The 25,868-nt window shown below is 47.2% G+C and overlaps 3 protein-coding genes across 3 annotated transcripts; all 3 read right to left on the bottom strand.

Annotated features, from left to right (window-relative positions):
• Positions 1 to 73: 73 nt before the first annotated feature.
• LOC119270433 (amino-acid permease BAT1 homolog) lies at positions 74 to 2,566 on the bottom strand. The gene is made up of 5 exons (XM_037552433.1): positions 2,412 to 2,566; positions 2,022 to 2,301; positions 1,545 to 1,946; positions 1,056 to 1,475; positions 74 to 969 (listed from the first exon to the last, which is right to left on the bottom strand). Exons 1-5 carry the CDS (start codon positions 2,528 to 2,530, stop codon positions 622 to 624), a joined length of 1,569 nt encoding a protein of 522 aa, XP_037408330.1. The 5' UTR covers positions 2,531 to 2,566; the 3' UTR covers positions 74 to 621.
• A 1,129-nt stretch (positions 2,567 to 3,695) lies between these two features.
• Positions 3,696 to 8,180, bottom strand: LOC119273444 (amino-acid permease BAT1 homolog). Its single transcript, XM_037554596.1, has 7 exons — positions 7,813 to 8,180; positions 5,755 to 5,773; positions 5,433 to 5,652; positions 5,095 to 5,276; positions 4,649 to 4,938; positions 4,188 to 4,317; positions 3,696 to 4,043 (listed from the first exon to the last, which is right to left on the bottom strand). Exons 1-7 carry the CDS (start codon positions 8,178 to 8,180, stop codon positions 3,696 to 3,698), a joined length of 1,557 nt encoding a protein of 518 aa, XP_037410493.1.
• A 1,027-nt stretch (positions 8,181 to 9,207) lies between these two features.
• On the bottom strand, positions 9,208 to 21,148 carry LOC119270434 (acetyl-CoA carboxylase 1). Its single transcript, XM_037552434.1, has 30 exons — positions 20,963 to 21,148; positions 19,768 to 20,112; positions 19,451 to 19,657; positions 19,196 to 19,354; positions 18,933 to 19,025; positions 18,697 to 18,792; positions 17,946 to 18,213; positions 17,629 to 17,867; positions 17,421 to 17,460; positions 17,216 to 17,340; positions 16,987 to 17,103; positions 16,810 to 16,884; positions 16,670 to 16,726; positions 16,465 to 16,569; positions 16,281 to 16,367; positions 15,959 to 16,150; positions 15,649 to 15,837; positions 15,356 to 15,466; positions 15,166 to 15,255; positions 14,912 to 15,088; positions 14,738 to 14,815; positions 14,540 to 14,662; positions 14,178 to 14,447; positions 13,745 to 14,088; positions 13,382 to 13,619; positions 12,948 to 13,306; positions 12,645 to 12,855; positions 12,185 to 12,364; positions 9,925 to 12,099; positions 9,208 to 9,762 (listed from the first exon to the last, which is right to left on the bottom strand). Exons 2-30 carry the CDS (start codon positions 20,086 to 20,088, stop codon positions 9,706 to 9,708), a joined length of 6,783 nt encoding a protein of 2,260 aa, XP_037408331.1. The 5' UTR covers positions 20,089 to 20,112; positions 20,963 to 21,148; the 3' UTR covers positions 9,208 to 9,705.
• Positions 21,149 to 25,868: the final 4,720 nt, after the last annotated feature.

Here is a 25,868-nt window from a genome sequence, read left to right on the forward strand (position 1 = left end):
AAAGAAGGCGTTGGGGGGAGGGGGGGGGGGAGTATGGACATACAAAATCCTAACTACTCTACTGGATACATGGGCACAGTGACAAACTGCTACGGTGCAGCAGACATGCAATTAGCATCAGTCCCAGGACAAGACCTCATGTTGCTTACTCACACAGCGCTACAATTATATCAGAATAATTTCAGAATAAGAAGCAAAAGAACTAAACTAACTGAAATTAAACACTAAAAAGTGCAGTTAACTTGGCGTTTTCCTCTTCTTAATCATCACGGGGTGGCCGCTTCCCCTTCCTCACTCTTTAATGCAGCCCCAAAACAAACACAGAAAATAAAAACGACCCGCACCAGAACACAGCCCAGCCCCAGCCCATCAGCAGCGCTCGCGTACCGGGATTACCAGTTCGACGGGGAAAAACAAAAGCGGGCCTGCCCACGCCTTAACAGGCCGAAACAAGGGACAAAAGTGACCCAGCACGAATCTACAAGGTCCTAAAGATCGGACGGCTAGCCAATCGACTGAGACTTCGCGACTGATTTTTAGCAGCGCCGATATACTATATACGAGTACAATCCAAAGTTCCAAACGAGAAGCTATGCGACACGTGAATTGTTTGGTCCGTAGCTACAAGTCGACATTAGTGATGGGCCCCTCGAACCAGAACCTCGCGCTGACCACCCACGCGCCGACGCTGAGCAGCAACACGCCGCCGACGGCCACCGGCGTGTAGTTGAAGTTGTCCTTGGCCACCGGGTACGCCACCGGCAGCGAGAAGAGCACGGTGAGGAAGGCCACCCAGAGGACGGCGGCCCAGCCGACGGCGACCCCGTATCTCCCGAGGTGGAACGGCCCCGGCACGAACGACCTCCTCGCCGTCGTCACCCGGAAGAAGATGGGCAGCGCGTAGGCGATGTACTGCCCCAGCGTCGCGATCGACACCATCGCCTGGAACGCCACCTGACTCCCCAGCGACTGCACGCACACACGTACCAAAATCAGCTGTAAAAATCATGGTCGGGTGTCTGGAGATTCATGGCGGAGATCGACGTTGCACGCACCGTGAGGGCCATGACGAAGGCGACGACGACGGAGAGCCAGACGACGTTGAGGGGCACCTCGTTCTTGCTCACACGGAGCCACACCCGCGAGAGCGGCATCGCCCTGTCCCTCGAGAAGGCGTACCCCATCCTCGAGTTGCTGGCGATGCACATGGCGCCGGCGAAGAAGATGCCGACGGCGACGACCCCGACGCAGACCAGCCCTCCCACGCCGCTGCCGTACCTCCTGTCGAAGGCGTCGTATAGGGCCTGGGCGACGGCGTAGCCGCCGGCGTCGTTGTCCGGGCTGAGCAGGTACGGTATGTCCGTCACGATCGACGTCAGCGCCACCAGGAAGATCCACCCGAACGTGGTCGAGAGGGCCACCGAGCTGATGATCCCCATCGGCCCGCTCCAGTCCGCGTTCTTCGTCTCTTCAATCTGCCATGGTCGATCTTTAGATCTTCACGAAACTCCATGGAAATCTAGCTAGGATGAGCAGCAGCGTACCATGTGAGCGGACGCGTCGTAGCCGAGCAGAGAGTACTGGCTGGTGAGGAGGCCGAGGGCGAGAATGTAGGCCTTGCCATGGATGCCCATGCCGTTGTCGTCGTTGAAGTGCGTGAAGATGAACTTGGCGCTGGCCCTCTCCTTGGCCACCGCCGGGATGAGGATCACCAGCGTGAACGCGCCCGCCGTGTTCCAGAACGCGCCGAGCTTGCCGCACCAGGACAGCCACCGGATGGGGAGGCTGTTGATGAGGCCGTGCAGGACGAGGAAGAAGCCGTGGATGGCCAGCACGACGTACTTGGAGGCCGTGTACCCGCCGCCGTTGGCCCCGCCGGTGCCCAGCAAGACGATCACCTGGACCAGCTGCGCCAGGGAGAAGTCCGTGCTCGTCGTAGCAGCCCACTAGGACAGTTATAACACCGTCAGCAACGTGTCAAAACAGGAGGTGATCACGATGTACAAATGCCAGCGGCGTACCTGTCCGACGATGTTGAACCAGCCGGTGACCCAGGAGGCGAGGGGCGCCCACTCCCTGCCGGCGAGCTTGGCGCTCCAGTAGTAGAGCCCGCCGGAGGTCGGGTACGCGGAGCAGATCTCCGCCATGGACAGCGCGACGCAGCCGTTGAAGGCCGCCACCACCAGCCACCCGAGCGTCATGGACGCCGGCCCGCCGTACCTCAGCCCGCTGTTGTAGGTGGTGGTGACGCCCGCCATGACGGAGATGATGGAGAAGGAGAAGGCGAAGTTGGACATGAGGCTGCGCACAGCCCAAGAAAAGCACCAGAATCAATCAATCCAACGGATAGAGCTGCGCGCAAACGCCGATGATACGATGGCGAAGCAGAGCAGAGCAGGCGTGCGACGTACGAGAGGCCGCGCTTGAGCTCCTGCTTGTAGCCGAGCTTGTGCAGCCGCGCTCGGTCCGCGTCGTCGGTCGTGTCGCCGCCGCCGGCCACCCCCGCCGCACCGGAGCGTGACACGGCCATCGATCGTCTCTAGCTCTGTTTGCCAGCGAGTGAGCTCCTCGGTCTCCGGTGAGCAGGGAGTCAACAAGAGAGTGAGCGAGTGGCTTAGTGGAAACTGTCCGCGGCTTGGACCATTCGGGCGAGGTCCCTTTCGGGTGACCCGCCATTGTTGACGGCAAGGAGATAATTTATGATCACTTGTCACGTAGCGCAGCCACATGGAAAAATATCGCCGGCCGCGCGCCATTGTTTGTTTCTCAAAGAAAGAAGATACGAGTTTGACTCTGAATCTCTGATGACCTGATCGCCATGACGGGGAGTGGTAGGATAATATAACATGATCGTTTGAAAGGTTGATCTTCCTCTGTCACGGTGAACGGTCCTCCGTCATCTGGTTGGCCCCGGATCTTGGACTTGGATTGGGTATTGCATATGTTTATCTGAGAGAAAAAGGATGTGGAGTGTTGATTAGATTTTGTGCCCCCGAAGATTGGCACGGGTGAAGGTGACAGAGTACCCAGGTCAAATAATTTTGTCATCGAGGTGTATCTGTTGGAAGGAATGAGTCGACGCAACGTGCCTTAAGCATGGGTCTGTCTAGGACACATCTAGATGTGACATAACTATGTCACATCTAAGCTGATGTCCACTCTGTTTGTGGTCTATTTTTTTTATCCTAGTTTTTTTATTTCTTGTTGCTATATTATATACTTGTAGGAACTTAGATGTGACATCCTTAAAAAACATCTAGATGTGAATTAGACAAACTGCTTAAGCATTGGCCAACGCCAGGCACTAGCGCCGGTGGACCGGTCTAAATTTCGGCGGGTCGCCATGCAACTGTTCGTGAGAGGCATCCTCACACTGTTGGATGCCTCTCCCCGCATCATCTCCATCCTTCGGTTTGGTCAATGTGGTCAGAAATCCCCCTTGCATGTTCTATTGTTGACATCTCTGCCCTGGCCCCCATGCGTGTGCAAAAATTGCCGTTTTTTGGTAAATTTTATCATTGTCGAATGTTGGTTTTCTAAACCATTGACTAGATACTTTTTGCATGTCCATAGAGTACACTATGCCAAATTGTCCCAACGACCAACCTACCTAAAGAGCTTCTTGGTAATGCAGCTCCATGTGTAAACTCATCCACCACATATCAAATAAACTAAAGTTTACAAGGCACAAAATTCTACATGTCAACATTTACGATGGGTCCTTTGAACCAGAACCGGGCATGGAACACCCATGAGCCGGCACTGAGCAGCAGCACACCACCGACGGCCACCGGCGTGTAGTTGAAGTTGTCCTTGGCGATTGGGTACGCCACAGGCAATGAGAAGAGCACGGTGAGCAAGGCCACCCAGAGGACTGCTGCCCAGCCGATGACAATACTGTACCTCCCTAGGTGGAATGGCCCTGGGCTGAATGACCTCCGGGCCGTCGTCACACGGAAGAAGATGGGTAGCACGTAGGAGATGTACTGCCCTAGTGTCGCAATCGACACCATTGCTTGGAATGCCACCTGGCTTCCGAGAGACTACATCCGAAGACAAGAAACACACACAAAAATAGGAACGTCAAGTTTTAGGTGTGCTAGCAAGTCCTTGACACGAATCATGCGTTCATGTTGTAAAGGTTTGGTGCTTCGAGTCGAGATCGAGATGGCAGAGGTATTACGCACCGTGAGAGCCATTATGAAGGCGACAACCACACAGAGCCACACAACATTGAGAGGCACCTCGTTCCTGCTCACCCGGTGCCACACGTGCGAGAACGGCATCGCCTTGTCCCTCGAGAAGGCATAGCCCATCCTATATGGAAATGTGATAGCAACTTAGCAAATAGTCATTAGGTTCCAAATTATTATGGATTTTTCATAATAAATAAAACATACAAAGTTTGACCAAGTTTATCGAAAAATATCAACAACTACAAGACCAAATTAGTTTCATTAGATTCAGCATAAAATATGATTTTGGTACTACATAAATTTGATGTTGTACGATATATACTAATATGACTTTTCTATAGAATTGATAAAATATAGAGAAAAACTTGACTTTAATATCGAATAATTTGGAGCACAAGAAATATCAACACTAATATGTCAATTGATATGTGGTGGTTGAATCACTACCAAACCTTGAATTACTGGTGACACATGCAACACCCGCGAGGAAGATGCCGAATGCGACGATGCCTATGCAGACGAGCCCTCCGACCCCACTGCCATACCTTTGGTGGAAGGCAGTGTAAAGCGCTTGCGCAGCGGCATACCCGGCAGCATCATTGCGGGGGTCTAGTAGGTATGGTATGTTCGTCATGATGGATGTTAGAGCCACAAGGAAGATCCAACCAAACACGGTCGAGAGAGCAACAGACGTGATGATCCCGATCGGTCCACTCCAATCTGCGTTCTTCGTTTCCTCAATCTGCAAATTTATTCCCGATAATGTGAGCTTTCTTGACCCAAATTTCACATTGAGGCGATACAATTGCACTCAAATACATATATATGCGCAAGAGGATAAGACAAATAACCATCAACATGAGTAGCTACCAGTATTGGGACAGGAGAAGATGTGTACCATGTGAGCCGATGCATCATAACCAAGCAATGAGTATTGGCTCGTTAGAAGCCCCACAGCTAGAATGTAGGCCTTGTCATGGATCCCCATGTCATTGTCCGTGTTGAAATGTGTAAAGATGAACTCAACACTCGCTCTTTCCTTGGCAACAACCGGAATCATGATCACCAGGACAAAGGCACCTAACATATTAACATATGCTAAGTTCAAGAACAATAAGTTGATCAATAATCACATAGTCATATGTTCAAATGCATCTTCTAAAGAAGAAAAAAAGACTCTCTCGACCTCTGCATCGATTGATGCCAAATGTCGTAACCCTCAGAATGATTATATACCTGCAGTGTTCCAAAATGCACCGAGGTGGCCGAACCAGGACAACCACCGGATGGGGAGGCTATTGATGAGCCCGTGCAGGATGAGGAGGGAGCCGTGGATGGCCAAAACAACGTACTTGGAGGCCATGTAGCCACCGCCGTTGGCTCCACCGGTGCCAAGCAAGATGATCACTTGGACGAGCTGCGCCAATGAGAAGTCCGTGCTCGTGGTGAGAGCCCACTAGAAGAGTTTAGAAAAGAGATTGGATTATTAGGAAGTTTGTCATGTGGGTGCACCATATCCGCTTTGAACCAAATAGACCACCAACATGTTTGAGCATACCTGGCCCACAAGGTTGAACCTGCAAAAGGTAAAATGGAACATAAAATAAAACATAGACCACCAGCGTGATTGCGGTAACACAAAAAGTGGAAATAAATAATGAATATTGTTTGTTAAACCATATCACGTCGGCTCGAGCTTTTGAATGGACATGCAATTCAATATCGCGTATGCTATATGTAGGTTGTCTGCATTTTGAATTCGGATCAGTTGATTCGGGGGAGAATGGAGGTGTAGATTCGAGGCCGAGCCGGAGACAAACGCAGCAGCGGTGTTGCTAGTGGAGGGGAGTCAGAGGTTGGTGGGTCGGAATGAGGGGGATGGCGATAATTCTAAATGCACGGAAAACTACGGACATTTTACGGGCCTCTCCACACTAATTACCTCCCCCCCTGATTTTCACCGAGGTGGGGCCTGCCTCACTCTCTTATCTCCAATAAAAAACTGCCAGCTAGCATCATTCCGCAAAGAGTCAATTACACCGGTGGTGATAGAACTTGACGCAAATGGTCACTTTAGTGCTGCAACTTGTGGCATACATCGAAGTGGTCCAAAAACTTGACTCGGACGTGCAAATACGGTGCTAATCGTGTTTGTATACACCCACGACGCTGACGAGGCATGCTAGCGTGGCATGGGGCCTGTTTGTCAGTGACCCAACAATGAAGACAAGGCGTGTGGCATGCTTTTTTGTATGAAACCCCCTCGTTTTTTTTTTCATAGAAAAGCTGCTGACAACCGGTCCCAGCTATTTGCAGCACAAATTTTAATTGAATGGAAAAAAAGGTATGCTCAGGTTTCAAACCCAAGCAACCTCAAGTTCCCTGCTCGGAAAGTTAGCCAGCCAACCCATTCACCATTCATGTACATTAAGGAAACACAGGCTATATTTTTGAGAAAAAAAAAAGAAACACAATCTATATATCCTCAGTTGAATAACAAAAAATAGGAAAACATCGTAAAAATGATGCAGCCGCGGAGACTCGAACCCTGAGCATACCGTTAGTTTTTTTAACATTTCCAAAATGTTAGTTTTTTCTGAATTTTTATTAAAAAATGGAATTATAGTTTTAAATAATATAGATAAAAAGAGAAAATATTTAAAATAATATGTAGGTTATTATAGTTATAATTTAAATATATTTTTACAAACTGCAAAAAAAAATAGTAACATATTAAAAATGGGCCACACGAACTGACAAGCTGATGTCAGTTTTGGCCCATGATAGCAGCGGACACGTTAAATTGGAGGTCGCTAGTTCGCCTTGTCAGTTTTGGCACTATTTTTCCGTTCAATTATTATTTTTGCTGCTGACAGCTGGGACCCGCCTATCAGGGTCTTTTTGTGAAAAAAATAAAAGACAATGGCTTTCTAGGAAAAAAAGAAAAATACACACGCCTTGTCTTCATTGTTTGGTCACTAACAACGGGCCCCACGCCATGCTGGCATGCCTCGTCAGTGATGCGGGCATATACAAACATGATTAGCATCGTATTTGCACACCCGAGCCAAGTTTTTGCACCAGTTCAATGTATGCCACAAGTTCTAGCACTAAAGTGACCGTTTACACCAAGTCCTAACACCACCGGTGTAATTGACTCTTCCGCAAACTCTGTAAACTCTGTCCATCGTTGTAGCATTGCTCGGGGGAAGGGCGGCGCCCAAGAAGAAGGTGTAGGGGTTATAGGGATGCACATTCGATATTGTATTGAGATATACTGATTGATTGATATTTTATATTTAAAAAAAAACCTCAGAGATATCATCGACGAAGCTACCAAATCATGTACACTAGTTTCCATGACTCCATGCCAATAATCCCAAAAATAGCCTTCTAAAACTGATAAAAAAATCTCAACTAAGGTAAGAGAGTGCACACAGTCACACGCCGTCTGCTCGAGCTTTTGGCATGCAATTCCAAATTGTATTGAGATATTGTCGACCAAATTACCAAATCATATACTAGTATGGTACCATGTCAATAATCTGAAAATAGTCTTCAAAAAATGATCAGAAAATCTCATGATGATCAAACTAAGGTAAGAGAGTACACACACCAGCCGGTGATCCAGGAAGCAAGAGGCGCCCACTTGTCGCCGGCGAGCTTGGCGCTCCAGTAGTAGAGCCCGCCGGAGGTCGGGTACGCCGAGCAGATCTCGGCCATGGACAGCGCGACGCAGCCGTTGAAGAAGGCCACGACCAGCCAGCCGAGGGTCATGGACGCCGGTCCGCCGTACCTCAGCCCAGCGTTGTACGTGGTGGTGACGCCGGCCATCACGCAGATGATGGAAAAGGAGAAGGCGAAGTTGGAGACCACGCCGAGCCCGCGCTTGAGCTCCTGCTTGTAGCCGAGCTGGCGCAGCCGGGCTCGGTCCGCGTCGTCGCCGGCGGCCACGCCCGCCGCGCCGGAGCGCTGCGCGGCCATCGACTGTACGTCTGTACCCACCTCCTCTGTGTCCTTGTGTCGTCTGTTGTTTACCGTGGAGCTTTTCACAGATGGTTATTGGTGTAGGATGCCGGAGTCGACAAGAACCCGTCGTTGGACCATGCGGGCATGCGACATTGTCGACGAAGGGGAAGTAGTTTATTATGTTTGCGATTGCCGCGTAGCGCAGCTGCGCAAGGGTAAACAATCGGCGTTGGATGCAGACAATTTGACTGTATTTCTGACATGATGATTGATAGGGAGTGGGTCGGACGGACAAGATAGCAAAAGGCGGGTGCGCTCGACGGCGGTGGCGTTCGTCCCGGTGACGGTGGCGTTCAACGTTCGACGTCGGGGACAGCGCCGGCGAGTCCGCGGCCGTGAGGTTGACGGCGGCGAGGTCGGAAGGCGATTATTCCGCCTGTGTTCTGTTGGCTCTTGCGAAGTTCAGAAAATCAGGCCGCGCACTCCGCTCTCTGTTCTTGAGAAATTCCCCGGTTTATTTGCCACGGCATCGTCTCACATTCATTCTCGTGCTGGATTCCCCAGAGATTGCAGGCCATGGAAATCAAAGGCAAACGTTCTCCGGTTTATTTGCCACGGCGTCGTCTCACATTCATTCTCGTGCTGGATTCCCCGGAGATTGCAGGCCATGGAGATCAAAGGCAAACGTTCCCCGGTTTATTTGCCACGGCGTCGTCTCACATTCATTCTCGTGCTGGATTCCCCGGAGATTGCAGGCCATGGAGATCAAAGGCAAACGTGTGGAAACCTGTCTGGAGACTGAATATTGCAACGAAAAACAGAGTGAAGAGCACTCGGCTCAAGATAACGCTTTTGCTGCAGAATGACCATCTCTGGAAACTGAAAAGAACTACTGCAGACTACAACTTTTTCAACAGCTTATTTTCACTGCAGGCGTTTTTGCGCAACCAGCAGCTCAAAAGAATTGAAAAGAAAGATAATCACTTTGTTCTCAATGAAGAACAAACAATCCATATATTAATTTTAGAAGAAAAAAAAAAGGTTGCTGTAAGGGGCCGCGCCCCCAATTTCATTTATCATCATGAAACTGCTAAAACATCCAACATATCACCCCCAAAGTTCTCAGAGTATACATCACATAACTGCAGCGAAAGAAAACTCAGCATTCCCTCCCACTGAGGAAACTACGACTAGCACGACGATCATCACACATATCTCGTAAATTAAGATGATGAATCTTGCATTGCAACAACTCACACTGAATATCTATCCAGCATACATATGCTTTGTGTGTGCCTATTTGTAATAATAAAATATACAAATGTTTCTGGAATGCCACCTACCTATGTGCAAACAATGTGTTCAGTCTTCTTCCACTGAACCCTCCCCTCTCCTGTAGATCGCCACACAAGTAAAATTTGCTTGTCGTCTGCACTTCCGTTGGTACCCAGTCCACCATAGACAGGACTTGTTTGGTGGCAACAAGCAAGGCCGGTTTATGCTGGCTGAATGGATGCGTTATCAAAGGGCAGGCCAGTCATCAACCAAGAAGCTGCCTGAGGCCATCCATTACCTGCTCCCTCTTTGCAGGATCCATCTGTACAATCAATCAAATGTGTGTATCAGAGAGATGAACTTAGGAACAGAAAGAAAAGAAAGAATATAACTAGGAAAATTATACAGAAACAAAGAAGCAAAAGAAACTTATTAGGAAATGTATACAAGAAAAAACACATACTAATAAGCAAAAGAAACTTACTTTGCTGAGGAGGAGCGAGAGACCGTTGGGCAAGGCCTTGGCGTCAGAGGTTTCAGCGAGATTCGACAGCAGTGTGGACGCTCTCTCAGCTTTCAGCTCCTCAAGATACTTGCCATACTTGTCAGGATCATCTTTCCAGGCAAAGAAGGCTTCATCGTCGCTCCACTTCTCGCCGTCTCCTCCTTGAGAAGCCAGATACCATTTCTTGATGCACTCCAACGCTGCTCTGTGAGTGGGCATCTGCTGCTCGCCGGCGGCTTCTCTGACTTGTTTGGCGAGTGAGTCCTCGGCAAGCCTCCTTAACAGTCTCCTGTAGAAGAAGGCCCGGGACTCCTCCCAGTCCACCACCTTACTGATGACACCTTTGGCAGCCATTCTCGCAGAGGTGTCGTGCAACTCAGCAAACCGGGTGGCAACCTGAGTATATATGGGCATCAGCTGCTTCCTCCGGGCAGCCATGCTCCTCCTGATGGTCTCCGCCGCCGCCGCCGTTTCCCAAGGACTAGGGCTAGCACTAGTTTCTTTAAGGAGTTTAGCATTGAGGCTGATCAACTCAGGGTCCAGCCTTAGCATACTCTCTTCCAGTTCATTTGGCTTGAACTTGATCTCAATGAGTCCTGGTGCCTCAAGGACATTCCCTCTCGCAGTCCTCTCGGCATACATCTCAATGTGCTCAGGATTGATCTTGCTGTCCACCACAACCCATGCACCTCCACGCAGCTCTCCAGCCTTTGGTATGTACACAAAAGCAGGCTGCTTATACGTCCTCAGATTCTCAACAATCATAGAACCAGCCTGAAGGATTCCTTCAAACAGATCCCTTTGCCCACCAGAAAAGCCTCTCCAGTTAGCAAGTATGAACAACGGGAGCTCTTCACGGTTGAAATCCAGCAGTGCCTGGGCTGTTTTTGCGGCCGAATCTGGGAACCACACCTGTCCAGCTTGAGGGACTACACGCTCGGCAGAATCAAGCTGACCAGGGTCAGCAGGGATTACTTGCATCACTGTCTCGGTTTCCACAGCTATGATACCAACTGGAATCCCACCCAGCTTTGCCCTTCCGGTAATAACAGTTTTGGCCCATCCTTCTAAAGTTTCCACAAAGCTTTCTCTGTCAAACATACCACTCAACCACTTGCCTTGAGTGTCCTGAATGCCACAGATGGCAGCACGGGCATCACATGAATTCTCTGGAAAGTATGTTACAGCTCTCTCTGGTGGATCAAGAGATTTTACAATAGGAAGAGGACCACCAACATAGGGAGGAACATAGCTGAGCCATTTCAAGATAGCAGAAACACCTTCAAGATCATCTGACACAGTGAGATGAACAACTCCATTTGTAGCCATGATTTTGGGGCCACCCAGTTGCATCTGAGAGCTATAAACCTCGCGCCCCAGGAGCTTGTTCAGTGCAGAATACCCAGTCAAAATAATTGGTTGATCAAGACGTTGTATACACCGCATTCCTAACCGAGCAAGATAGGCCCCAATTCCAATAGCTCGGCCAGTCACAAATGTCAGAGTAAATGTCTCTCTATATGCCTTAGAGTAGGCACTGGCAATGGCACCACTTCCATGTAGATTCTCACAACCAAGTCCGTCCTCTTTCCCAACAATGGTATCAACAACCCATCTGGTTTCTCCGCTTTCTGGTACTTTTAGCTCATGGGCTATAACTGAAGAGCTTAGACGTGAATAATCTTGTTCAGTGAGGTAAATGTAGTGAAAACCACGTTCAGGGCTCTGGTCATCAGACCATCCAACATGGAAGCATGCCTTTATTTCCTCTGCTACACCGAGCCTTGCACCAGCAGTTGCTGACAAGTAGATTAGAGGAATTTTCCTCTCACAAGCAAGATTTGTGACAGCATCAAAGAATGCATCTTCTCTAGGACCAAAAGACCCAGCTTTAAATGTCACATCATTTGCAACAACTATAATCTCCCGGCCACCTGGAAATTCTGGTGTGGAGAGCTTCATGTTCCAAGCAACAACACCAAAATTGTTGCTACCTGGAGGACGCTCAACTGGAACCAAAGGAGTACCCCATGATCCAGTTGAATCAGCAAATATAAGCTCTGTCACTTCAGCATACCGCTGGTTATGCTCATTAGATTCTGCAACATGTGAAATACCAGATTCCCATGACTTCTTCAATGCTGTTTCAAATGCCTGCGGACAGAGTATTATTACCAATCTTAGTTAATCTTGTTAACCAATTGTAGAGAAAAAAAGAAAAGAGATGTAGCTAACGCACCAATGGGAAATCATAGCAGTATGTGGTTTCATTTTTCCTAGCAGCGGCACGTTTCAGGTCAATAGCATCCAAAGGTTTGTATGGCTCATGCAATGCAATGCCATGCAAAGGACCAGCTGTGGGTGTGGCAGAGCGATAGAAAAGCTTATGTGTATTGGGGTCCTCCACTTCTCGGTAAATCTGAAAGTCAAAATAATTCAAGCATAAGAGCAATAAAGAGAAAATGGTACCTGGTACTTACAAGTCTTTTAAGTAGTGTTTAATAGAACTTTGAAAGGCAAAAATTGAGAGATTACCCATTACACTCATAATGGGGGTGATGAACATTTTCTATTCACTAACTAGATAAGCTAACAAAATCATATTTGATGATCTGTGGGGCTTTATCCATCAGAGGTAGTATTTGCAAAACTGTAGATGATAATGCTCGCGTAGCAGTGCAATAGCTAAGGTAACTTACATCAACAGTGCAGGTATGCCCAGTTACACTGGTAACAACAACTCTCCAAGCACCATTAGCCTGCCCATCAGAATCCAACCATAGCTTCACTTCCCACTGGCACACGGAAAGGCGATGCATCCTGACACCAACATGCTCATATATATTCATAACCATATGCTTCAATAGTGTGCATGCTGTCTTCTCATCTTGACCAACTTCATTCGTCATCCTAACATAATGAGAAGCAAAAACCAAGTGAACATCTATGAACATATTTAATGCAATATAATCTGTTGAGAACATAAATAAATTTTGACTGACCTTGAAGATGGAATTAGATCAAACAACCGTTGTTCTCTCATTATGCACAGATACATGTGGGAGTGGCCTGACATCCCAGTCTCACTGTGAGCACGCAACTCTATTTCTTCTAGAGCTGCCATCAATGATCTGAGTATGCTGTTAGATGTGAATGATGACGAAGCTTGAACTTCATTATCAATACTTCCAAACAAAAACCCATTGGTCACACTTGGCTGTCTGACTATGGTACGAAGAAACATCCTTTGGTCATTTGATCTCGGATCTTTCTTGTTCTTTACTAGTGTGTACATGTGCCACTGGCGATCACGTGATGGGGTGTATTTCGCGTCATTGTAACCTTCTAAATTCACTTTGTCCTGTATTTACACATAAACTGTTAAGAGGTACTGGTATTATTGAAGGGAACATAAGCCAAAACAAAAGCTGAATACCAATTCAAGGAAGGTGGACAAAGGAGGTTCCACATGGCGGAGCATCGGGTCCTCCTCATAATATAACTTGTCAGATGACCATTTGAAGGAGTGGCGCATTGGTGAACGCCCTTCATCTCTTTGGATAATGCAGCTGACAACCCTAACACCAGCACCATTGAGATGTGATGTTATAGTGTTATCCTTCAAAATCTTGGAGAGTTTGTTGATCCTTTCTTGCGCTTGATCCTCATCACCACTATAAAGAGAAAACAGAGTGGAAGAGGTAACTAAAAAATCATGAAATTAACGACCAGTTCACAGAATCACACTCGTCTCCTGTGCAATAACAACAAACCACATAAGAATAGAGTGTAAACAAACCTGTCTTGAAGAGTGCTCATCTGATTGTTGATACCAACCAGAGCAATGTGCAGCATATTGCTGCCGTTCAAATTTATAGGATTACCATTTGAGACACTTCCAACACCTGCTCCGTAGTGTGAAGTCTCCTTTAATGCAGCTTCAATTGCAGTTGACAGAAGCTGAAGAGACTTGATTACAACCATTACACCCCATCGCCTGCCAATTGGATCCTCTACTTGTGGCTTTAGAAGTGACGCAGATTGCCCATTTCTTTGTTCAATATGCTCTTCAGAGAATTCCCATAAAGCAATTAGACCAGACCTATGCCATTGCATCCGGACGCTGCCCCTTACAAGATAATGCTGGAAGGTGATTGTGAGTTAGCCGGCATAAATTTGTTAATGTTCTAGTTGTCTCAAGAAAGAGTGTAGTAAAAAAAAATCAGTGATACCTGATACAATCTGCGTATGTATGTCTCGACTACTCTCCGCTGAAGAGTAGGATCACTGTGATCAAACAAAGCCACAAGGGCGTCTTCAACTGCAACCGGTGCACATACTAAATCTTCCATCCTTTCATTGATAGCCATCTTCCTCCTAGGTGTTGAAATCCGCTCTCCTTCCTCAGTAAACATCTCCAGCTCTGAAAGGCTTCTTGCTATGCTTGTGCGGAGTTCACTCAATTTGGTGTGCTCAAGAAGTTGGCTTGCTTTAAGCGCCAGCTGCATCAATTACAATAGATTTATTTTATTTTTCTAGACTATCATATCATGTGCAAAATAAATAGATGCAGATCATCCAAACTCAATTTTACCCCCGAGTATGCTGTATGGTTCAGGGCAGAGAAGCGAATCAACTGGTCCCTGTATGCAGATGGATTTGGATAGACCAATGCTTCCATAAGCCGTAGTATTAATTTATTTTTACTTTTCACACCCTTCAAAAGAACACAAATTGTCAGCACGAAAATTTTGCATATCAAGTCAACAGATTGCACAATAGAAGACATTACCTGGTGGGAGAACACAATATATACGACCTTCTCAAGGTCTTTTGCATGTTGAAGTCGTAGACGTTCTATCACATCAGACTGAGAATATAAAAACAAAAAAGCACAACGGTTTAGCACGTTTTGGTCAGAAAGTGAGCATCGATCAAACCATTCCAAGCAATTATAAATAGTTACCTGAATGTCATCGCTGAAGAGTTCTTCAACAGATAAATACTCCTCAAACAGAGACTTGACAACCGCACGAGCATGGCTTTCTCTTCCACCCTCATATGACTTGACCAGGCTCATAAGTGGCTCTACAAGCCTCTCACTAGTGACCCTATCTTTCTCGGAACAGTATGCAAGATTAGCCTGCAATGATGACTTTGTAAGGAAACAACATGACACATAAAAAAGGAAGGGATGCCAAGTAACAGTCTCAAACTGACCTCAATGACTCCCCTTAGCAACTTGGCAGGGAAATCCTTGCTCTTCCGGAAGTCAGCATTCAACTCATACTCCTTGTACTTAGCATCCAACTGAGAACAGGTAAATCAGTTATCCATTTGATATGCAGCCGAAATGAAAAATGGAATAATAACTCTAAGATAAAAAAATATAACTTGAATACTTATTCACCTCATTCCTAAGATCTTTCGGGAGTCGGGTTGCCAAAACGGACATGAGTTCTTGCCACTGCAGGAAAGGGAGCTCAGGGCTGTCTAGGCAGTTCAGCAAATCTTGTACAACCTGAAAGAAAAGGTACAGTCAGGAACTTATTGATTGAAGAAAGATGGTATAGTTTGTCACAATTAAGAGGTTAGTTTCTCTCTGTAGAAGAACTCATGCTCTGTTTTCCCATGGCAATGTGATAGACAAGGGAAAAGAAAAGTGGAAGAACAAGTATACACTGACAGTTTGATGTGCCTTACATGATTGATGTTATGTTCATATCCTGCAAGGATCATGTGGGCAGAATTCACACTTGCAGCAAACTTTTGGTGAACTTTGCCAGAAATAGCAGTAGGAGGTCCAAGTTTTGGAAAGGTGCCATGAAATGGTTCAGCCCTTCTCACAGAAGATGGGTCATCAAGATCCAACCTTGCTATCAGATCACTCGCCTGCACAAAGACAGCCATTTCAGCTACTATTTAAAAGATGCACGTATATTACAAGCATGAACCATATAGTACTTTTGTCAGAATGTACATCTAGTGCTGCAAACAGAGGAGGGGGAGGAACCTGCATGGCCTGACCCTCAGGCATGACAAAGTGAATGACACCAGAGGCCGGTAGTAACAGTGGCATGCACATTTTCATGACCTCCACCTCAGCATATGGCGTATCAGCAACCACATGAGAACCATCCGCGACCAAAAACCGAAGAAGCTTGCATGGTGTATCAGCCAACAACCTGGAAGGATCATGCTCTTTCTGTAATATATCATTCAGAGGACATAATTAATTTATGTATTTTCATACAATTTGCAGCTGCAGTTACAACTGAAACAACCCCTATATTACATAGGAACCAAGAGGAGAGTACAGATCTAGCTATCTTCACCTGTAATAAGCATGTTCTCCCATTGATTAGAAGACGCGTGCCAGCAGCTTCTGTCTCGGCGTAAATTACATGACTGTTTCCATCCAACTAGAAAATTCACAATTGAAAATTGGTCAGACCATTTCCAAATAAAAAGAAAATTAGATAGATTGCGCTTGTATAAAAACTTGGTAGATATATCTACCTGCATTAAGAGTCCACCATCTCGCAGCGAATGTATCTCTGCTTCAACCTCTGATTCATTAATTCTTAATTTGTAGCTACGGGGTCCACCTCGTACTGTCTCAATCTGCAGAAGAAAATAATAATTAGCAGATGTGACAAGGATACCAACTGGATTAGATGGGTATGGCATGGATAAGATTAAAGAGAAAATTATAGATAATTACCGTATATTTGCTCCCATCTATATTCAGTGTTACAGTCAAATTGACAAGAGAGATGTGCTGTGAACGGAAAGAGTTAGACAGTTTTATTCATATAGAAATTGGAATATAAACAGTAAGAACATTCATCATATAGTATGTACCTTTGGTGGTATTTGACCTTTACTGAGATAACCAACATAATCGGTTACAACACTCGAGCTCCTGCTTGATGCTTCCTGAAATATAAGAAACACAGTATTTGAGGATGGAAAATGGATCTTGTATGAAAGCTCATAACCACCTAATAAATCATAGTTCCCCAGAAAAAGAAATCATACATATAGAGCTCCACCAACAACTGAAAGGTACCATGGGGGCCTCTCTGCTCTAACACGCATTGCTATTCTGCTGTCTAGCCAACCAGTGTGAATCTTATTTTCTCGGTACTCTGCAGCCTGGAGATATGAAAAATTTTGAACATAAATTACACACACGAAATTGTACCATGTTTTTCTTAATAAATGTACCATGTAATCAGAGAACATGTTTGCTGTGGGGTTATCTTACATTCAAGAGATCCACAGTGTAGTCAACATTAGTGCGTATCTCTCCACGAATTTGGATCTCTTTTAACCCAAGTACCATATTGGCTATTGCCAATGACCTAGATTCCCCAAAAGCAAAAACATGACCTGCGAAAAAAGTCATGCTGTTTAAGAGAAGCATCATCATGAGATATATGAGGAAACAGAAATTTACGCACATCACTTACCAAACTGGGAATCAGAGAACTCATGAATTGCACCTCCGGACTGAAACAAAAAACGATGATTCAGGTTAGGTTTGCCACACAAGATACGGTTTTTAACCAGGAAATTTATCGACATAAGAAACAGGAAAACTCAAGGGTAATGATAAGCTGCAGCTGTTGTGACATGTCATGTGGTATCAAAGATCATTCTGCATGGATGCAAACTTGCCTTAACAGAGAAATAGGCCCAAACATTGGGTTTACTTTTAAAGTTCAGCTCTTCCACTCTTCCACTTGTAGGCTTAAACCCATCATCTGGATCCTCGCTAGTAACTCTAACTGCTACACAATGACCCTTTGGCTTTACAGACTGTGCTTTGTCCAGATCAAATTTAGTTGCAACAGCTGATATTTCCTTCCAAGCGTGATAGCCACCTCCATGTTCTATTCCATAAAAGCGTCTGATCTCTGCAGTTATCCTTATATTGATTAGTGTGGGGGGAAAGAGATAATATCATCAACCATCAAGTTGGACAACTGGCCTACCTGGAATGTTGTAGAGTGGTATGCCCATTCCTACTACAACTTGAGATGCAGGTAAGTTTATTTCAGCAATCCATTCGGTCACAGGGTGTTCTACCTGCAACCTTGGATTAAGCTCCAGGAAATAGTATTCGCCTGTTTCCATGCTGTACAGATATTCTACTGTGGCAGCACCCTGATATTGCACACATTTAGCAAGCCGCCTTGCTGCCTGCTCAAGCTCTTTAATTGTTTCTGGAGGAGCAACTGTAATTGGTCCCTCCTCAATGATCTGTTTCACAAGTATATATATCGTGAGAAGTAAAATAAATATAATTTTGCTAAGACTTCTCTGCTATTATCTGTCTTGCACTAGTTAAATTTTTTTGGTTACAAAATAATCTGTAATACAGTCACTAGACTTTTCAATATTCTGAGTTCAAAAACTTCAAGTACAACACATATATCACTATAGAAAGAAAAAGTTTGTTCTTGAATTCAAAATGCAACATTCAACTATTTAGTACAGTATAAGTATAACTAACAGTAATAAATGATTCCATTTAAGAAAATGCCAAGACATAAATTTTGTATAGCTCCTGCAACATTTTGCACTTTGCTAAACAGTACTATATGATTGCTACATTGTCCAATGAAGTTTTTATTCCCTGAAGCTGTAGAACTTCTACCAGTACTCACTACACAAATGTTTGGCTAAGACTAATTCCAACAAAACTGATATTGAACAACCCAATGCTTCAGGAGAATAACTAACCTTTTGGTGCCTTCTTTGAACACTACAGTCTCGACTGTGCAGTGCTGCCACGTTGCCATGCTTGTCACAGAGCAACTGAACCTCTAGATGTCGGCTCTACAAAGAAAGTACAGAAAGGCAAGATTTTAGCTAAATGAACTATATCAGTACAGAAGAAGCACTCGCTGAATACTGAACATGAGTAACACAAAGATACAACAGAAAATAATGGCTGTTATCAGCTTATCACGTATCACCTGAGATGCCACCTTCATAATAAATATAGGCGATCCGGGGACTTCTCCTTGCACTTGCTTAAACAATGCTCTGACCTCATCATCATTATGTACCTATAAAACCATTTGATGACATAAAAAACATCTTTGGTTAATATACAATAATTGCAGAAAACTTGGACTTCATTTCAAATGAACAGTGGAAATTACATGTAATTGTTTCTAGTAGAGCATTCCATATAACTAAGGTAGAGATGAATTGAAAAGATGAAAAGAATACCAACCTTCCTTATTCCTTTACCACCCCCGCCCCATGATGCCTTGATCATTGCAGGATACCCCACCACCTGACAACTAGCAACTGCTTCGTCTGTAGTTGAAACACAAGCGTTCTTATAGATCTCCTCAGGTATTGAGTGGCAGGTTTCTTGCGGAACTTTCACCTACAGCGTGTATTGATTTAGTTTTGAGAAATACACAGTGGTGGAGAGAAAAACAGAAGAGCAAAACCATAAAGAAATAGGACAAGGTATACATACATGTGACCCGCTCCATGGAAGAGTTGGAACTCCTGCTGCTTGTGCAATAAGAGAAGAACCAATCTTATCGCCTAGTGCCCCCATCGCGGCTGATGGTGGCCCAAGAAAAATGATTCCCTTTTCCATGAGCGCGTCCGGAAGTTCTGGGTTCTCAGAAGCATGACCCCAGCCAGGCCAAACTGCAGAAACCCGAGTTCTCTCTGCTATCTGTGACAGGACAGGTGAATCAGAAAGATTAATAACTAGTCAAGTATCCAGCATAATGAACATGGTAATCCATAAGTAGTAGGTGAAAAAGGATGATCAACTGCACTAACCTCCACTATGAGCTGTACATTTGCATAGTTGTTATTGTTCGTTCCACCAGGAACTTCTAAGAACTGGTCGGCGATTCTTATGTGCTCCGCATTTATCCTGAGGTCCTCTGGAGTTGCCATAGCCACCAAGAGAATGGCCTTCTCGTTCCCAAAGGTCTCCAAGGCCCAGGTGCGGATGCTGCGCATGAATTTGACCGCAGCCATCCCATTGTTGGCAACCAGCACGCTGTGTATCGGCGAGTCACCCCCGAGCGCTTTACAGAATTCATCGACCGAGGACATCCTGTTGGGCGTCCCGTTTATTTGGTCAGATTCCACCATTATTGCCCCCTCCAACCTTCAGCGCTGGGAAAAGCAAAAGAACAAGTCCGTCCGTTAGCGCATCAATCATTTATGTCCGATTAGCGTAGAATTGCAGCACTGGGATATTTCTTTTCGGTTTGGCATGTGTGTGCCCTTTTTCTGTACCAGATGCTAAAATGGTACTACAGAAAACAACAACATGGTGGCACTAATTAACGGCTAGCTAAATCGGGAAATTCCTCCGGCAAGAGTGCCATGGGAGAGTGCAGAATTCTAGTCAACAACCAGCAGAACCAGAAGAGCAAGACCAGAGATCACATTAAAAATACGCGAAAAAAATGCTGTAGTCCACACTAGGGGACTGGTTAGTCCAAGCAGGAGCAAAGAGGGAAATGGACTTGAATTCCGGCATTCAGCAGAAGGAAGTAAGCAACAAGTGTGCCCAAAACCCGGCCAGTCGCGCGCGCCCACCACCCGCTCGACGTAATGCCAGACGGGGCGAACCCGGCAATCCGGCGACGGCACGGGTCGACTGCTAGCAGGATCTCGCCCCGCGTCCGCTCCGCGTGTACGGACTAGCTGGAATCACACGCCGCGCGCACGCAGAAGCAGTGGTATCTGGTCCCGTGATCTCCTGGCGCTGAGAGAGAATCAGCAGGAAGGCCCTGCGCTGCGCTGCTTGGATTGGGGCCTGGAGGCAGCCTACGCGCGCTCGATTTGAGGCCGGCGTGGGCGGAGAGGCTAGCGAGCGAGTACATCACTGGTCAGTACGAGTCCATGGCAAGTCCGGCCCAGTCAATCGCCCGCACGCATAGGCGGAGGCGGAGCGCTCCAGCGAAAATCGGAAGATGCGTGCAGAAGCAGGGGCATAGCAAGGGCAGGGGGAGCTTACCGTGGGTCCGTCCGGAGGCGCGCCGCCAAGCCGTTCGACGGAATGCCGCGCGGGGAGGGAGGAGGAAACCCGTGCTGCGGCCAGGTGGAGATCCAGATGGAATTGCGTGGTATAAATGCGCGCCGCGTCGCCGAGGCCGCTGGTGCTGGGGCTGCTGCGTTGTGGTTGGAGCGATGAAATGCGTGCATTCATGGAGGAGTTGGGGGTGGGGTGGGGCGGGGCAGGTGGGGGGCGTGGTCTAGACGGGGACGACGGGTAGTTGGGCCGCATGGCCCTGGTTGGGCGGGCGGATGGACGGATGGGTGCGTCGTTGCACCTGTCTCTCCGGCGTGTCTGCCCTGGACTCGATGTGCTCAGCTCGCTCCCTCCGCTCCGGTGGCGTGCTCCGCTCGGCTTCGTCCACGTCCCCGTCACCGTCCGGCCGTCCCGTAGTCGTCGGTGCTAATTGTCCGTGGGTGTGTTGTCTAGCTAATTGTCTAGCTAATTGCATCATGGGTGTGTTGTCTAGCTAATTGTCCGTGCCTTGTAACGGAGACATGCATATTCCAATGATTATGCGCCAACGATTTCAAATTTAGTTGACGGTCACAAATCGCTTGCTGTACCGGGCTGGTGGTGTTCCGCCGAGGCAAACGGACACACGCGCACGCGGCAGTACACATTCACATTCTAGTCCAGCATTCATGGAGGCGGGGCTGGTGGAAGATGAATAGTTGTGCTTCATGGTCACAGATGGATGGTGTGCTTGGCATAGGTCTCGACGCCTTTGATGCCTACATCTCCAATCGTAGTCGCGGGGTGTTTTCTTCTGGTTTTCGTGTTATGTGTGGGAGATGAAACATGTCATGTTCCCATGTTGTCCGTTGCGCCATAACGTCATATCATACTTTATTCACTCATGTCTGTGATTTTAAATAGGACGTGCATAACGCGATGTCATCAGTTCTGGAGCGAATGATTTAATCCCTCCCAACAGCCCCTACGACGAACGAAAAAGAAGGATCACGATCATATGAGCTAGCGTGCATCATGCGTGAATGCGCATCAGTTTGGCTCACTAGGCCTATAGTCATCGGTTGCGCAACAACGGCGTCTCGTTGTGCCTTGTTGACTATCATTTGTTTGTTTGTTAATGTAACTCAATTGCATCATGTGCGTATTATCTAGCTAATTGTCTATGTGTGGTAGCGAATACATACATATTCCAGTGATTTCACACCAATAAGATAGATAGTGGGCCCATCCAAATTTAGTCGATCGGTACCGATCTCTCACTCACTTGCTCAGGTTGGTGGTATTCGGTTGAAGCGTCTGGACACACGCATGCGACGGTACACATTCTGGTCCAGAATTTATGCAGTGGGGAGAGGTGGCAAGTGTGATGTGGACTCTCTTCGCTCCTGTTGGGGCGAAGTCAATTTATTTCCCTTAAGAGACGAATGGTTGGGATGCGTGGTCATCGATGAATGATGTGTCTAGCATAGGACCTAACGCCTTTGATGCCGACATTCGAATCATAGTTGCGGGGTGTTTATTTCGCTTTTTGTGTGTTGTGTTGGGGATGAAACATCTCGTGCTTCCATGTTGTCGTTTGCGCCATGACGGCGTATCATGGTTTGTTCACTCATGTTTGTCATTTAAGTATTACTATGTGTCAAGAAAGGCGTTTTCCTTTCAACTAGTAATAATGTATGTGCAATGCACGTTTATATTAGGTAGGATATTAGTTGCACATTATATTAGGTAAGATATATCTGTTGCATGTTGGTATTTGATAAGATATTAATTACTTTTTCGCGGGAATGGTAAGATATTAATTACATGGCAGATTTTAAGGGATAGTGTTGAGTCAAACCGTGTTTATAACCAATGGCAGTGGTGGGTAATTAGAGCGTTAAACGTGTTTGATGCTCAACATTGGAGCGATTTAAACGGCTAGATAACATGATTTGACGGTCGAGGTGGTTTGGATCTGCTCATTTGGATCTCTTTATATTGGTATAAATATAGATATAGATATAGATAATCATTAGACCACCTAAATGCATTACTCAAATGGGGCATAGGTGGCAGTTTACAGGTTCACACTTGTGCGAAAAAGAGGGTTATTGACGCCATGATATGGCGTCCACCTTGTATCGAGGCACCCAAAATCTAGCAGTACAAAGGATAATATCATTTACAGTATTTATAATGGTTACACGACCAAATGAACCTCATTTTGAAAGACCATAGTCATTCTAGAAATCATTTTCTTTTATAGGATGGAGAGCGCGATAGAGGGCCAAATGTTGTGGTTGAGACCAAGCGGTGTGGGAATCTCCCGAATGTCGTCGATGGAGGTGGACGCGAGGAGGTCGAGTGCAGTCCGAACTTGTGTAGCACCGGGGACAGTGGAGGATGATATGAGCCACATCCTTGATAGTCCTCGCGGAATATGTTCACCTTGGAGTTTACTTGGTCATTGGAGAGCAGCTGCCCAGAGATTTGTACCTTGACAGGTACATGCAATATAGATGAGTAGGGCGATGGAGTGTGGATGCCGTCATCGGTCAGAAGCTGATAAACATTTCTGGTGAAAAATGACAACCGATGAGTGAGGTACCTGCTGCCAGCAATGTCGTTGTGGTCGAAATCCTGCAACAACAAGCTCAATAGAGGCAAACATTGGTAAGAGCATCTTCAACGGGCGCCGGTCGTGCCGCGCGCAAAAAACACATATGCCGCGCGCGCATCGGCTGGTTTGGCGCGGCGCGCAGCGCTGGCTCCAACGGCTGCGCTAAAATGCAGCGCGCGTTTCGCTCCAGCAGCGCGTCAAAATGCAGCGCGCGCGACCCGCCGGTGCATTGCATATGGCATTTTTCAACACAGAATGATGAATATTTTCAACACAATAAAAATTTCACACAAATAAGTTGATGAAGTTCATGCCCACAAGCTCATCCAACCAAGTTCAAAATGCAAATCAAGTTCAATACATAAAGAAAAGACACATCATTCCTCGTCCTCGTCCTCGTCTTCGTCCTCGTCCTCATCTTCGGAAGACGATTCTTCCGCCTTCGAAGATGAATCTTCCTCCATCTCGCGCACCGCATCACGTGAAGCTCCGACAGTGTTGGCAAGATCTTCAACGGCATCTTCATGGGAATGTGTGTGAGGAGGCTCATCGAAAGACATTCTGCCCATGGCGGCCGGAGGTGCACCCATGCCTCCCATGAGAGAAGCAAAACTCATGCCTCCCATCGTGGCCATAGCGTCGGGGGGTGCTCCAAAGCCAGCCATGCCTCCCATTGCACCTAAACCGCCCACGGTACCTCCGAAGCCACCCATGGCGCCGAGGCCACCGCCACCCATGGCGCCGAGGGCACCGCCACCCATTGCATGAACCATGGCTCTTTTTTGGATCAAGACTTCTTGTTGGGCAAGCTTGACATACTCGTTCTGCATCGCATTGAGGTTAGTTGTGTCCAAGAAGAACAAGTGCTTCTCCCATTCCAACAACCTAGTTCGCTCCTCATTGCTCACCTTCCTCTCCTCCAAAGCCACCTTCCTCTCCTCGGCCGCCACCCTCCTCTCCTCGGCCGCCAACCTCCTCTCCTCGGCCGCGGCAACTTGGGTCCTTGCCATTTTCCTCACCTCGTTGGCTTCTTTTCTTGCCTTCACAATAGCTTCCATAGCATGTTTGAGCTCATCATCTCCTTTCCTCTTCTTCTTTTGGGTTTGGTCTTTCTTGCACCCATCCGGTCGCTTTGGCTTCGAGTATGAAACCGAGTTGGGTGTAGGGCTTCTCTTGCCGTCATCACTTGATGCATCATCCTCATCATCATCATCATCATCCAACTTAATTGTGTTGGGGATCGTAGCAGAAATTTAAAATTTTCTACGCATCACCAAGATCAATCTATGGAGTAATCTAGCAACGAGGGGAAGAGGAGTGCATCTACATACCCTTGTAGATCGCTAAGCGGAAGCGTTCAAGTGAACGGGGTTGATGGAGTCGTACTCGTCGTGATCCAAATCACCGATGATCCTAGTGTCGAACGGACGGCACCTCCGCGTTCAACACACGTACAGCCCGGTGACGTCTCCTACGCCTTGATCCAGCAAGGGGAGAAGGAGAAGTTGGGGAAGACTCCATCCAGCAGCAGCCAGACGGCATGGTGGTGAAGGAGGAGCGTGGTAATCCTGCAGGGCTTCGCCAAGCACCGTAGGAGAAGAGGAGGACTTGGGAGAGGGGAAGGGCTACGCCAGAACTTGGTTGCGGCTGCCCTCCCAACCCCCACATATATATAGGGGCAAGGGAGAGGGGGCCGGCCCCCTCAGATCCAATCTGAGGAGGGGGCGGCAGCCAAGGGGGGGGTGCCTTGCCCCCCCAAGGCAAGGGGGGCGCCCCCCCCCCCCCTTTAGGGTTCCCCCAAACCCTAGGCGCATGGGCCCTAGGGGGGGAGGCGCCCAGCCCACTAAGGGGCTGGTCCCTCTCCACATACAGCCCATAGGGCCCTCCGGGGCAGGTGGACCCCCGGAACCCCTCCGGTGGTCCCGGTACAATACCGGTAACCCCCGAATTATTCCGGTGACCATATGATGACTTCCCATATATAAATCTTTACCTCCGGACCATTCTGGAACTCCTCGTGACATCCGGGATCTCATCCGGGACTCCGAACAACATTCGGTAACCACGTACATCTATTCCCTATAACCCTAGCGTCATCGAACCTTAAGTGTGTAGACCCTACGGGCTCGGGAGTCATGTAGACATGGCCGAGACAACTCTCCGGTCAATAACCAACAGCGGGATCTGGATACCCATGTTGGCTCCCACATGCTCCACGATGATCTCATCGGATGAACCACGATGTCAAGGATTCAATCAATCCCGTATACAATTCCCCTTGTCCATTGG

The sequence above is a fragment of the Triticum dicoccoides genome, chromosome 3A (genome assembly GCF_002162155.2).
Source record: "Triticum dicoccoides isolate Atlit2015 ecotype Zavitan chromosome 3A, WEW_v2.0, whole genome shotgun sequence".
NCBI classification, from domain to species: Eukaryota; Viridiplantae; Streptophyta; class Magnoliopsida; order Poales; family Poaceae; genus Triticum; species Triticum dicoccoides.

Excerpts from the sequence above, each read along its gene's own strand:
- LOC119270433 (XM_037552433.1), bottom strand. The coding sequence starts at position 2,530 with ATGGCCGTGTCACGCTCCGGTGCGGCGGGGGTGGCCGGCGGCGGCGAC. Across the intron at positions 1,476-1,544 it reads ACGACGCGTCCGCTCACATG|ATTGAAGAGACGAAGAACGC; the intron begins GTACGCTGCTGC and ends CGACCATGGCAG. Across the intron at positions 970-1,055 it reads CCTTCGTCATGGCCCTCACG|TCGCTGGGGAGTCAGGTGGC; the intron begins GTGCGTGCAACG and ends GTGTGCGTGCAG.
- LOC119273444 (XM_037554596.1), bottom strand. The coding sequence starts at position 8,180 with ATGGCCGCGCAGCGCTCCGGCGCGGCGGGCGTGGCCGCCGGCGACGAC. Across the intron at positions 5,277-5,432 it reads TGCATTTTGGAACACTGCAG|GTGCCTTTGTCCTGGTGATC; the intron begins GTATATAATCAT and ends TTAATATGTTAG. Across the intron at positions 4,939-5,094 it reads ATGATGCATCGGCTCACATG|ATTGAGGAAACGAAGAACGC; the intron begins GTACACATCTTC and ends ATAAATTTGCAG.
- LOC119270434 (XM_037552434.1), bottom strand. The coding sequence starts at position 20,088 with ATGGTGGAATCTGACCAAATAAACGGGACGCCCAACAGGATGTCCTCG. Across the intron at positions 13,620-13,744 it reads ATGAGCACTCTTCAAGACAG|TGGTGATGAGGATCAAGCGC; the intron begins GTTTGTTTACAC and ends TTCTCTTTATAG. Across the intron at positions 12,100-12,184 it reads ACTGCTATGATTTCCCATTG|GCATTTGAAACAGCATTGAA; the intron begins GTGCGTTAGCTA and ends CTCTGTCCGCAG.